Source organism: Hemicordylus capensis, chromosome 2 (genome assembly GCF_027244095.1).
Source record: "Hemicordylus capensis ecotype Gifberg chromosome 2, rHemCap1.1.pri, whole genome shotgun sequence".
NCBI classification, from domain to species: Eukaryota; Metazoa; Chordata; class Lepidosauria; order Squamata; family Cordylidae; genus Hemicordylus; species Hemicordylus capensis.
In genome coordinates, this window is record NC_069658.1 from 99,405,238 (window position 1) to 99,419,331 (window position 14,094).

A 14,094-nucleotide genomic window follows, 5' to 3' on the forward strand; every position below is an offset into this window, starting at 1 on the left:
ATTACAGCATGAGTCTCATGCACCTATTTCTGACTTAGGAAATATGTACAAGGTGTTCCTCAAAGAAAATGTGTATTGTCCTTGTTTGTCTTTGCAGAGTAATTCACTCTTGGTCCCAGACAGCCTGCGGAGCACAGATAAACGTAGGAATGGCCCTGACTATTCCAATGACATGAAAAAAAGAAAGGTGGATGATAAAGATTCAAGCCACTACGTAAGTACATCTGTCAAATATGATTAACTTATTTTCAGATTACTGTGTACAAGTTTAGAAATTACCACACATAGCTAGGATTCATGTGGCCTTGTACAAACAAGTGTGGACGTTAATAACAGCCTCAGTTACATTTCATATATGGCAGTGTCAGTAACAACCTTATTATTGTAGGATCTCTCCCCCTATCACCCCACACACAAACCTTGGTTCGTACAAACAGTACCTTCAACTAAGTGTTTCCCTGAACATTCCCAATATGCTTTTATTGGGCCATGAGAAATCTGAAATGTCTTTTTTTGTGTTGTAAATGATCTTATAAGCTGGATCTTGCATAATCATACTTTTAACAGAGAAGGATGTCTTTGACCCAGATAATGGCGCACGATGCAATTCTAATGCTGAACATAAACAGATCTGGCTATGTGTGCTGCATGGATGGTAGCCACCTAGAATCATTTGTAAGCGCTTTAGTGTTCTTTGCAAGAAGAGTAGTGTATAAATATAAATAAAATATAAATGAAATTTATGGGTTAAAAATAAATTAAAGGATTCCATAGTTTGGAAGTATTAGGATAATCTTATACATTGTCAGGTAACTTGTTGGCAGTTGGCAGTTATGATTGATTCTGTAATCAAAAGTAATAAGCAGTCTATTCTGTATAGAAGCTGGACCAATTGACAATCTGTTTCATCTAGAAATTATGTGTACATGATGCTAAGATATTTTGAATAAGAACATGCTGCAACTTTTCATCTGTTGCCTGTTCAGCTAATAGATCATATCCTAGATTCTGGGTGCATAGTAAGATGGAGGGGGAGGGGCTTGGGCTTCTCTTTCCCTTCTACTTTCCCTCCTTTGATCTGGCAACCTAAATGTGAGTGTTATATCCTGTGTGCAGGGAGGGGGTGGAGGGGCTGAAATAAGACAGGATTTGAGACCTGTGCCTTATATTATCACACAGAGGCAAGCATCGTTTTTATTTAATATTTTAATACCCTGCTTTTCAAACCTTAAGCATTAACTCAGTGACCTACAAACACAATTAAAACCCATAAATGATGGTGTCAGTAAAACAATAAAGAGTAGCAACAGTGAAACAGTGCAGCAAAGAGCATTCCAGCATAAATAACTTAAAGGCAGCTCTAAAAGGCCAGTTCTTCATCTGGATCCATAAAGATGTCAAACGGTGACATCTGCCTGGAGAGTTGGAGCCCAACTGTGAAAAGGCGCTATCTCTGGTCACCACCTGACTCACCTCTGATGGTGGTGGAACCTGGGAAGGCTTCTGATGTTTATCTTAATAGATGGGCAGTCAAGGCAGTCCTTAAGGTATCCAAGTGCCCAGCAATTCAGGACTTTCATGTGCTGAAAACTAGCACTTCAAATTTAAAAACCAACACCCCAGAAGTGGTGCAGCTGTTTTAAAAATGGGATTCAAATGAGACATGGTCCCTATACCCAACCACAGTGAGCATCTGAGCTGCAGCATTGTGAACCAGCTCCAATCAGTGCACAGTCTTCAGAGTCAGCCCTCGCATACAGTGCACTGCAGTAATCCAAACAGGATGTTATTAAAGCATGGATAACTGGCCATGGTTAACTGTCATTTGAACATTCCCTACCTCACTTCACGGAGCTAAACTTTGTCAAAGGCTTTGCTAGATTTCCAGGTGCACTTATGGTGATTGACTTCCTAGATTGAGGGGTGGAGGGAGTGAAGCTGCTGAATAGTTTGGCATGGACTATTTTGGTAACTCCTGGTAATTAGACATCAAGCAATTGATACATAGGAACATAGGAAGCTGCCTTATACTGAGTCAGACCACTGGTCCATCTTAGCTCAGTATTGTCTACACCGACTGGCAGCAGCTCTCTAAGGTTATAGGCAGGAGTCTCTCCCAGCCCTATGGTACTTGGAGATGCCAGGGAGTGAACCTGGCACATTGGAACAAAAACATGGCACATTGGGACAAAAAAACCCCAACTTCAAGTATACACTGATGGGAGCTGAGCTGTTGGTGACTGACCAAGAGAGGGATGTTGGGGTCATGGTGGACAGCTCATTGGAAATGTCAACTCAATGTGCGGCAGCTGTGGAAAAGGCCAAATCCATGCTAGAGATCATTAGAAAAATAAAACTGCTACTATTATAATGCCCTTATACAAAACGATGGTGTGGCCACACCTGGAGTACTGTGTACAATTCTGATCACCACATCTAAAGAAGGAAATTGTAGAACTGGAAAAGATGCAGAAGAGGGCAACCAAGATGATCAGGGGCCTAGAGCACCTTCCTAATGAAGATACAATACCTGGGGCTTTTTAGTTTAGAAAAAAGATGACTGCAGGGAGACATGTTAGAGGTCTATAAAATCATGCAAGGTATGGAGAAAGTGGACAGAGAGAAATTGTTCTCCCTCTCACTAGGACTAGGGGTCATCTCATGAAATTGATTGCCACAAAATTTAGGTCCAACCAACTGAAGTACTTTTTCATACAATGCATAATCAACTTGTAGAATTCTCTGCCACAAGATGTGGTGACAGCCAACAACCTGGATGGCTTTAAGAGGAGTTTGGATAACTTCATGGAGGAGAGGTCTATCAACGGCTACTAGTCGGAGGGCTATAGGCCTCCTCCAGCCTCAGAGGCAGGATGCCTCTGAATACCAGTTGCAGGGGAGTAACAGGAGGAGAGAGGGAATGCCCTCAACTCCTGCCTGTAGGTTTCCAGTGGCATCTGGTAGGCCACTGTGTGCAACAGGATGCTGGACTAGATGGCCCATGGGCTTGATCCAGCAGGGCTGTTCTTATGTTCTTATCTTCTTAACCATGCAGATGCTCTTCCACAAACATGCAGATGCTCTTCCACTGAGCTATGGCCCCATTCCCAAAGGGGAATATCTTACAGTGCTCACATGTAGTCTCACATTCAGATGCAAACCAAAGTGGACCCTGCTCAGCAAAATGGGTAATTCATGCTTGTTATTGCAAGACCAGCTCTCCTCCCCTTCTCCGAGATCAGCATATATGAGAATGCTTTGCCAAAGTTGCAACTTTAATTCTGTTCCTATAGTAGCCATATAGTAGTCTTTTTCCTCTTATATATTTCATATTTTTAACATAAATATTCTGGATTAATAAAAACTCTTGTTTAGAAAAGGTACGCAATATAGTGTAAGATGGATGTGGTTTAGGCCCTGTGCTTTTTGCTTTTTTCTTTTAATTATGGCTTGTTGAGAATACTGACTAAAATAAACATTGTTTTAAATCTAGGACAGTGACGGGGACAAAAGTGATGACAACTTAGTTGTTGATGTGTCCAATGAGGTAACTTTCCTTGCATTTGCATTCATATGATTAGAGGCACGGAGGGCAGTTTGCTTAGGGCATTAGACCATGTCCTTGTGTGTTACTACTGCTTTGTACCTGCTAAATATCTCCATTATTTGACCCTGATGTTAAATAGATTTTTGATCCATTGGTTTGGGGGAAGTCAGGCAATATAGCAGAGTATTGATGCTGGGTACCAAAGGCTGTAGAATCCAGCGTACTTTCATATGAATAGTTTGGGTATACTTTGTTTGTGTGTTTGCTGTGTCAGAAGAGATAACTTTTTCTGGGCTGGCTAACACAGGGAAAGTAAGAAGAAACAGCATACATTCTCTAGTTTTTTGATTCAGTAAAGCAGTAGTAGGGCAGAATTGCCTATTGAAGTTAATTATCCTGCTCTTGATAGTTTAATGCATTATACATACATTGGAGATATTTGAGGGTGTAGAAGGATATCCTGGGCTGCATAGTAAATATCTCTAAGCTGGACTAAAGTATAATAAACTCCTGCCTTTCAAGTTGGTGTACCTCAAATTGCTAAACTGCTTTTACTCTTCTACTGTTGTAAATTATAGACAAGTCAATAATAAGTGTGTTTTGCTGTTCCCCTCTCAATATACTCAGGACCCTTCATCTCCACGGGCAAGTCCTGCTCACTCCCCACGTGAGAATGGCATAGACAAAAACCGCCTCATGAAGAAGGATGCTTCTAGCAGCCCAGCATCCACAGCCTCATCAGGAAGTTCAGCTTCCATGAAATCCAAAGAAATTGGTTTGGTGAGTATTCCCCTTATGTATAGCCTTGTCTGTTGATCTGCATTTTGATCTGCATTTTAAATGATTGTTATTACTGTGCAAATTATTACTGTGGCCACTTTAATACATTGGTGAAGTGCTGTGCATTCGTTTGTAGGGTGGTTTTTATTTTTATTTTTCCCTCCCAGGGTCTTTTTGGAAAATGGAAGTTTCCTCTTTGTTTATAAAATGACAGACTTCCTTTTCATTCAACCAAACAACCTTTGTGTTGAAGCTAGCACTATCTACATTAATTGGAATAAATTACACGAATCAGAACAAATATTGAAACTTTATCTTTGGCTTTATTTGGAATTGTCTTGTGGGTGGGTGCTACCGGTGGTGTTGCAGCATATCTCTCAAGGATCAACTGAGTGGAGATAAAAATGTACTCATTTGCACATCTCAAAATAATGACTTGAATCCAAAGAACAGACAACAGAAGGAGAAAACGTGTCAGTGCTGCTCCATGAACTCTTGCACAACTACTGGCAGACTTCTTGCACTGCAGAGCCACAATGTATGTAGTACAGTTTAAGACACATGGCAAAGGAGGAAGTTGCAGGTTGGAGCATATAAATTGGAATGGGCTGTCAAAAGATTTTGAAAAGTGCTTATGCAAAGTCTTGTGCAAGAGTTTGCGTGAACAGATGAACTAGATTTGAGGTCATTTTTCTCATGCAATATCCTTCTGGAAACATTACCTTTTTTCCTTGAGGGAAAATATACCTGAGAAAGTGTTTGCATGTTAGAACAAACTTTTAAATATGCTACTAATAAATTCACGTGAATGTGCATTTCTTGGTATTATTTACTGGCATTTTTACCTGAGCTGAGCTATATGCAGGTTGCTCTCATTATCCATGGGGGTTCCATTTTTGTCGATTTTGACTCCTGCTGCCCACAGAGCCCTGTGGTTTTCTTTGGTAGAATACAGGAGGGGTTTACCATTGCCTCCTCCCATGCAATATGAGATGATGCCTTTCAGCATCTTCCTATATGGCTGCTGCCTGATAAAATAGCAGTGGGGATTTGAACTGGCAACCTTGTGCTTGTTAGTCAAGCACTTCCCCACTGCACCATTTACGGTGGCTAAACTGAATAGTACTGGCAGAATAACTCTGCAGTGCACACAATGTGTCTCTCCCCACCCTTGTATAGGGCTAATTGCATCTTGAGGGGCTATATTTTAAAAAATAGCTTATATAATGTTGCCTTAAAGAACAGTTATTTAATTGATGCTACTACGACTACGAATATTTATATACCACTCTTCAACAAAAGTTCACAAAGTGATTTACAAAGAAAAACACATAAAACAAATCGTCCCTTGTCCCCAAAGGGCTCACAATCTAAAAACCAAACCTTGCCAATACAGAACAAAACTACAACATTTTACATGCCTTCTATTTGGCAGAAATAAGGAAAGTCATGCTTTTACTCACAAGTCAATATTCTCAGTAGTGGTTGGATGTATGAACATTGGCCAGGGGAAATAGGTAGGAAGTGCTCAGCAACCAACTGCCATTGTGATAAATGGTGTAATGTGGCTTGGATTAAAAATAACACTCATCAAGTTTGTTTAATGATACCAGCATGAAAAAGCCAGCACGCCTGTCCTGAAATCCAGCACACCAACTCCACGAAGCGATGTGCCCACACCAGGAACTAGCGCTACACCAGGACTCCGTCCAGGCCTTGGCAAACCTCCAACAATGGACCCCCTGGTCAACCAAGCTGGTAACACAAATGTCTCTTATTATTCTTTAATTCTTACCCCTATTTTTGTGTGTGGTTCCTGTGTATCCATTTATGTAGAAGAGCTGATGTGTTAAAATTCTTAGCAGTTGTCTGTTTCTCTCTGACATAGCTTGCTCCATACGTTTATTTTATCTTCTTGAATAATACTGGTTCCAGAAAACTTCTGCAGAGTTTCTGATCACTATTCTGAGTGCAGAGTAGTGGAATCTATTATCCCATCTTTTGGAATCTATTATCCCATCTTAAAAGGAGACAACTAATATTTATTGAAATATACTTAGTGACAAATGCAAAAGGACACGTTGGGCTGCTGAGTGTTAACTGTCATCAGCCTGACATTAAGTGTACAAATTTGGCACAAATTTGGTCACGAGTAATATGAAAAGCAGTGCAAAAGAGGAATATGCAGATAGACGTGCTAGTCTACACAGAGCTGCCATGGGAGGGGTAGTGTTAAGCCCAGTTTGGAAGTTAGCTTGTAGTGTGCACAGAATAGCTGGATTTTGTGGAAGAAACCCTAGCTAGAATTTCTAAGTTCTGTTTGGTTTGTTTGGAGCGGTGCAAATACATGTGCACTGAGCATATATACTTTATCTCATTGTATTGCAGCAGCTGGCTTAAGAACACCACTGGCTGTACCAGGACCATACCCCGCTCCATTTGGAATGGTACCCCATGCTGGCATGAATGGAGAGCTGACCAGTCCTGGGGCAGCCTACGCCAGTCTACACAACATGTCCCCCCAGATGAGTGCTGCTGCAGCTGCAGCTGCTGTGGTTGCCTATGGACGATCCCCGATGGTAGGCTTGCATTCTGATATGAATGGGGTTGTGGTTCACCAAGAGAAACCTGCTTGCTTCATTTAGTAGTGTCAAACCCCCGGGAGATTTGACTGCTCTGCTGTATGTTACACATTGCTACATGGCAGGAGAAGCCTAAAACATACACTCCTTACTTGAGAAACAAAGGTCTCAGTGCAGCTATTTTTTTGAAGCAGCCTGTAGTGCTTTGCTTCTTTAGGAAGCATTGAGCTATTTTTACATTGAGAGGGTAGCTTGAAAGTATAATTGTTTCATTGACAATTATGCAGCATCTGTCTGTTCTCCTGTGGAAGAAGATACATATGCTTAGTTAGCAATCTTACATTTACCCTGTAGCACAAATGTATTTATTCATCTTGCTAATTCTATCACAATTAAATAGAGGGTCTGTCACCCCACTAAAGACTAGGCAGCATACATCTACCGTACTTAGAATCATAAAATAATAGGAATTGTAGTTTATCCTTCATGTCTTTGTGTGTCCAAACTAACTCTTTTGGCCTTAATTGTTGACTCTGTAGTATACTGGTAAATTTAGTCAGCCCGGAGGATATATTTGTGAAGTATTTTGCAGATCTTCAAGAGTTGGAAAAACAAGTTCTGGAGTTCCATTGAGTAGCAAGCTCTAGCTTTAAATTTCCATCATTACTCTATCCTATTTGGGAACTGACAACTTTGTCCCAGATCAAACCTTAACACTTTGGGGTTAACACAAGCTATTGAGACAATTAAACAAATTGCACAATTTCTGTACAATTAAACAAAATGAAGTTGCCAATGTCCATTTGTTTCAATGGAACTTGTATGGGAGATGTTTCTGGTGGGCTGTATCTGAAAATGATTAACACATAATAGGCCAGTTTGGACAAGTCCATCTGTCTTGTGCTACCAATCGTAGAACAAGAAACTCAAACAGAGCTCCATTCAAAGCTCCCAGAGCACCATTCGGCTTGGCATAATTGCAAAGTGGGACGAGGGTGGTTTGGATGAACACTAACATAGTATTTTAAATAGCATGTGAGGGACAGTTCAGATAAACACTCTCATACACATCATTACACTAAGCAGAATGGTGTACCAGGAGGTGGAGGGGGGTATGCGTACCTACATTCCTTATTACATAGTGGGTGGGGACTACTCTATTGGATTATCTGATCAGGCCCAATGGAATTTTGTTTTTCCTTGCCTGCAGGCTCTATGTGCATCTGGGTTTGGGAACTAGCTTCGATCTTTTGTATGCCTTTCTCCAATACCAGCATATAACATAATGTGTAACCTAGGTCATATTTGTGTACAATTGTACATATAAACATCCTATATGCTTGATTGGTCCACCACAAATGAAGCATGCATGCTTATGGTTAGTCCTGTGTGCCTGGGCAAATTATAAATCAGTCACGTTAACTGGTTTTTAAGCAACGTGTTGCATTTTAAATTTACACTAGATTAATAATATGTTGCATTCAAACTACTAATATTTGGCATATGCTAAAACAAATGGACTGGTTTAGGGATAACCCCAAATCTTTAAGTGCTTTTAAAACAATATTTTGTACAAATGCCCATATATTTGTTTTAAAGAGCCCAATGGAAGAATAAGAACAGGTGAGGTGGAGAGTGTGTTTATCTTTTCATTTGGCATTTTTAAGATGTATCAATTTGTTCATTGTCAGGTTGGGTTTGACCCCCCTCCTCATATGAGAGTACCTGGAATCCCTCCAAATTTGGCTGGAATCCCTGGTGGAAAACCGTAAGTAACTTGTGACAACCTCTTCAAGTCTAAATCAGCCAGAGCACAGTTGTTTACCTGATGTCAGCAAATGAAAGTTCAAAGGGGATGATACGTCGAGGTTTTTTAGAGAGATCTGCTGATACAGTTTTTTTAATAAATACACTAACTAACTTATGGTAGTTTCATGTTATTTTTGTCACTAGTACATGCTACTTCACTGTTAATAGTAAGACACTGTTGGAAATAGTAAGACACTGTTTCCCCTTGAAACCACTAGAACACTCCCCTAGGAAGCTGAGGAGGGATGGAATGAGGTGATATGTGCGTAAGCTGAAAACTTCTCTAATGGAGATGGTGGGAGAAATTTCCATTTCTAATTTTAGGATGACCTGAAGATCACGAATGTTTTAGGCTTCAGAAAATGTACATGGTCCTGGGCAAATTATTACTTCCTTCCTAGTATAGTAACACAGGAGTATCTCTAAATAGCAGCTTCGAGTAGCTCATAAGAGAGCTAGTTATTGCCACAGTACACTATTGCTTGTTTCTCTTTGTGATGTCAGCACAGTGACAACCATGTGATTATAAAAATCATGGCCTGATTGAGGAATGGGGTGCATGACTTGCTTGAGTTGGCGGCCCATGGAAAATGGGCCCTCATAAAAGTTAATAAACCAGATCAATGGTCAGAAATCTGGGACAACTTCCTTGACTTATTCTTAGAATAAGAATCCTTTTGATTTACCCACATCGCATGTTCAAAGTTGTGTATTCCTTCTCCTCTCTCCTTCCCCCACCTTCTGCTTTTCTTCTCTCTTCTTCCTCCTCTTTCTCTTTCCCACTATCTCTCCTTTCTTTTCTCACCTCCTCACAACCAGTGCAGCATACAAAGGCTGGCTTGGGGAGGAAGGGTCGAGCTCGGGGTGGGGTGGGGGGAATTGGGGAAAATGTTTGTAAAATACATAATGTTTAAAAAAAAAAAGGTAAATTATATTTTAAAAGCATGGTCTGTGGTTCCATTGGTTCCTGGTCCTCCAGGCACGGCAGAGATGCTGGCCAGCAGTGTCAGCAAGGTCACTGGAAGTCAGAAGACTAAGTGCTGAGCAGCAGAGGAGCTGTCCAGGTGCAGAAGGCAGCTTGAAGCAGGCCCATGGAACGGTTGCACCCGCAGTTTCCAGGCAGCAACTGCAACTTTATATAGACAACTTGATTGCCCCACCCTTGCTGTGTACTAGATGGGCCCTGATCCTGACTGAACATGAAGTCAGGATTCTTCCTTCTGAGTAAGGTTCTGGGATGGGGCACCTCATGCTGCCAGGCAAACGTTGTGTAGTCTGGTCTGGGCTTTGGTTCAAGCTCACTGCTGTTTCCAAGAATGCACCCCCAACACCCATCCTGACATCTTTTCATTGTGTTCCTTTATTGTGGTTCACTCACACAGGACCCAATGCTAGTCCCTCAGGGTGCCCTGTCTCCTCCTGGTCCTGGTTCCACCTGGACTGACAGTGGGGTCCTCCTCTCATATCAGTGCAGACAACCGTGAGCTAGATGGACCAATGGTCTGACTCGGTATAAGGCCATTTCCTTTGTCCCATGAGGAAGTCTCATCTGATCCCGATGCTAACTGCAAGCAGGTGCTGACAACCATTCAAAAGTGAGACATATCTGTCTCAGCTGTCCTTCTTAAGTAAATGGTTTCACTGCATGATTGGTCTTAGGGTTAAATGCATTCAAATTCTGGGTCAGGATAATTCCAATGTATTTTAATATATTTGTATAATTGTGCTTCTGCTAGTGTGCATGTGTGTGTGCGTGTTTGTGTCTGGAGGGAGGAGTTATATGAGCACTTAAGTCCTGCTCACAGAAAGACCTGTTCAGACTGTCATGTCTGAGGTTTTACCAAGTATTCAAATCTGTCCTTGCAGCCTTAGGCTAGAATTTTGCTGGCTTAAACAATAAAAACCCAAATGCTTCATTCCACATCTAATACCAATTTCTGCATTTGCACAGTTCAGTTTTGGATTCATGAAATCCTGGGCTAATGCCAAGCTTCGGAACATGGAAACAGGATTCTGTATTTCTCATTTGCATGGCACACAGTTTTGCCAGGGATATGGGTTGCAACGCATTATAGGATCCTGTTATCTAGTGTGAACTTTGGTATTCCCCGAATCTCAATTTTTACTCTTTTCATTATTTTAAAATAGTAAGTTTTTAAGTTGAAGGGAGAAAGCTGAAAATCTTGGCTTGTGAAATGTCAACAACTCAACATTCAAAAGCAGACCTAACAGCAATTGGATTCAGTTGTAGAGGGAAACAATAGCAGTTGGTTCCTGGACAGCTCCATGCCCCTTTCTTAACTTGACTTGAAATCCACTGTCTCTCTGCCATACTACCTCTAGTTATTTTCTTATACATGTGCGCACACACACCTCCTTACCCTCCTTGCTGGAAGCAGCTTCCATTTTAGCCTCTGTGTACTCTATAAATAGACAAGATAAACTTTGAAAATCCTAGGTGCTGAGCTGATCTCTTTTCATTATTTGCCTTTGAAACTAGACTGACGCTACGCCTGATCACCCCAAGGCAGCGGGATGCCTTCAGTTACCCATAGCAACTTTCTGATGGCATATCCTTATCTGTGATAGATAAGTCTATTGAAAATTTCTGGTGTAGGAGTACAGATAATGCGCTGTCTGCCGCAGATTTATATTGACAGCAGGAGAGTTTTCAGCTTCAGTTTGAAGGCTAGTTCCTTTCAGGCACACAAATCGAGATGTCACATTGAATTTATTTTGTAAATGGGATGCAGCAATCCTAGCTGTGTATCTTCTTCTTCGTAGGGGGCAGATTTCCCTTCCGTTCCCCTCCCATTCAAAATAAATAACTGAAACTCCCTTCATGTCTCTGCTGACTAGTAGTGTATTATTGCAATATATCTTTCTAGCAAAATAGCATTTGTGTACAAGCACACAACTGTTAAAAAAGAACCGGTTGCTTTCTTAAAAAAATAATAATAATCAGCCTCTTAGGAGCACACTCTTGTTTTCCATTCTGCTGCTATTGAAATAATTCCCTCTGGACAACATGCTTCCTGTTGCTCCACCACCGAGAAACCTGCTAACAGAATACAAGGTCCACAATGTTTAAAAAACATGAACAACCTAGCCTTTGTTAAAGACTTCCTGTCTTTAAAATCTCAAGAGCGACTTTGGATGTTAACGAAATACACGAGTACACAAATACATGTGGATCATACTTACTGGATTTGTGCATTTCATCAGTGTTCAAAACTACTGGAAGCTTCTTTCCAAATATATACTTTTCAAGTATTCCTACTACTTGCCATTTATATACCTAGCCCCTAGTATGTGCTTGGTACGTTCAGGATGCAGCCCTCTGAACGTATTGGGGATAAGCCCCATTAAAGTCAGTGGGACTTCCAACAGCAGGCATGGGATTAGGTTGGTATTGGAAGCTGGCCTAGCTGTTGTTAGACACCCCTTGTATTCTTTTCAATTGAACTTCCCAAATTAGGGTTCCCTCCCTCAGCCAATCCCAGACTGCTTCTGCTTGTTGCTGCTGTTGTTTTTTCCCTTCTAAAACTTAAGAATGTTCATCTTTCCATCTAGTTGTAGCTAGCAGGTTATTCTGGTGTTACCTATTAAAGTTCAACCCCATGCAGAATAGTAATGAATGTGACTTTCTAATATGTATATAGGAGGTTTGTCAAAATGACATGGGATGTTTCTTCGAGGTAGATATTGCATGAGGAAAGTAAGCTACTTTATTGGATCAACTAGTCAAATATCTGCAGAGTTTTCAGTCATAGGTTAAGAGAAAAGCTAATTTTGTTTATATGTCATGACTAATAGCTAGCTGGTTGAGTTTTCTTCCATTTAAAAAGGAAAGGGCAACAGGCTTGATTACAGAATCAATGTTCAAGTCCTATGGAGTGAATCTGGCAAAGGAGGAACCAGAAGTAAGGGAGCATACCATATGAAAAGAGAGGACAAGAGCTCTATTTCCCTCTCTGTATCTGCTCCTTTCTTTGGTTCATATTTGGATGTACTTGGACCTTCTGATCAAGGGAATGCATTGATTTCTCCCTCTCCCACCTGAATGGGAGTGTGGTATAAATTGTGAATTTTATGTATTTGTCAAATTTTAATACAGTACCACCTGATATGTACATTTCTAGGTGGCGTACAACATTTAAAAGACAATAAGACTCTCCACACAAGCAGTGTGGAGAGCCTAAAGGGGTTTGTGGGGAGAGCAGGCTTGACCCGCTCTCCCCGCAGATGAGCAGGGAGCCCTTCCTGGGCAGCCAGATCGGCTTCCCAGATCATTACCAGCTCCATCATGGAGCCAGGTAGGGTGGTGTTTGGGGGCCACCTGGCCCCCAGAAGTCCCAGAATGACCCACGTGAGTGCGCAGGGCATTCAGGGGAGTCCCTTGACGTGGGAGGCTTGTTGCAGTCTCCCTGTCAGGGGTCTACTCGTGAGTCGCTATGGCAACACACAATCCTTTGACCCAGTTTTCAGGTGCTCTTGTGCCTGCAACCTGGGTTGAGCGGTGGGCTCCATAAGCAGGCTTGCCGCTGCCAGGAGCCACGTAGCTCCCGTTGAATCGGGCTAGCCTTTCCTAGCCCAATTTTTGCTGATCGTGGGAATAGCTTCATTATAAAACAGATTAAAAATAGTTAAAATTTCACAAAATAAAGTAAAACCAATCTCATAAGATAAAAAAGAAATTAAACACTTTAAAATTAATTTCATTTAAAAGCCTGAGAAAACGGGTGCATCTTGAGGGTCTTCCTAAAAGGAAACAGATGCTCTTATTTCAACAGGGAGCATATTTCAGAGCCCCAGGGCAGCCACAGAGAAGGTCCCGTCCTGAGTCACCACCAAATGAGCCAGCGGCAACCATAACAGAAAATCTTAATAGGCACAGGGTTTATGACAAAGAAGGTGCTCTCTTAAATACCCTTTCCAATCATTGGATTGCCAAGGAGTGGAAATAGTTTGTGCATTTTAAAGAACATACAGGTGAAACTCGGAAAATTAGAATATCGTGCAAAAGTCCATTAATTTCAGTAATGCAAATTAAAAGGTGAAACTGATATATGAGACAGACGCATTACATGCAAAGCGAGATAAGTCAAGCCTTAATTTGTTATAATTGTGATGATCATGGCGTACAGCTCATGAAAACCCCAAATCCACAATCCCAGAAAATTAGAATATTACATGGAACCAAGAAGACAAGGATTGTAGAATAGAACAATATCGGACCTCTGAAAAGTATAAGCATGCATATGTATTCAATACTTGGTTTGGGCCCCTTTTGCAGCAATTACTGCCTCAATGCGGCGTGGCATGGATGCTATCAGCCTGTGGCACTGATGAGGTATTATGGAAGACCAGGATGCT

At 41.3% G+C, this 14,094-nt stretch overlaps 1 protein-coding gene across 2 annotated transcripts in view; it reads left to right on the plus strand.

The window, feature by feature from the left end:
* The window catches only part of LOC128346268 (transducin-like enhancer protein 1), a 98,050-nt gene that overhangs the window by 67,034 nt on the left and 16,922 nt on the right, over nucleotides 1-14,094 (plus strand). For both annotated transcript variants that reach the window (XM_053299390.1, XM_053299391.1), the window contains exons 9-14: nucleotides 98-214; nucleotides 3,494-3,547; nucleotides 4,175-4,327; nucleotides 5,941-6,085; nucleotides 6,716-6,906; nucleotides 8,601-8,677. In XM_053299390.1, the coding sequence (XP_053155365.1) occupies nucleotides 98-214; nucleotides 3,494-3,547; nucleotides 4,175-4,327; nucleotides 5,941-6,085; nucleotides 6,716-6,906; nucleotides 8,601-8,677 (737 nt within the window). The remainder of the gene's footprint in view (nucleotides 1-97; nucleotides 215-3,493; nucleotides 3,548-4,174; nucleotides 4,328-5,940; nucleotides 6,086-6,715; nucleotides 6,907-8,600; nucleotides 8,678-14,094) is intronic.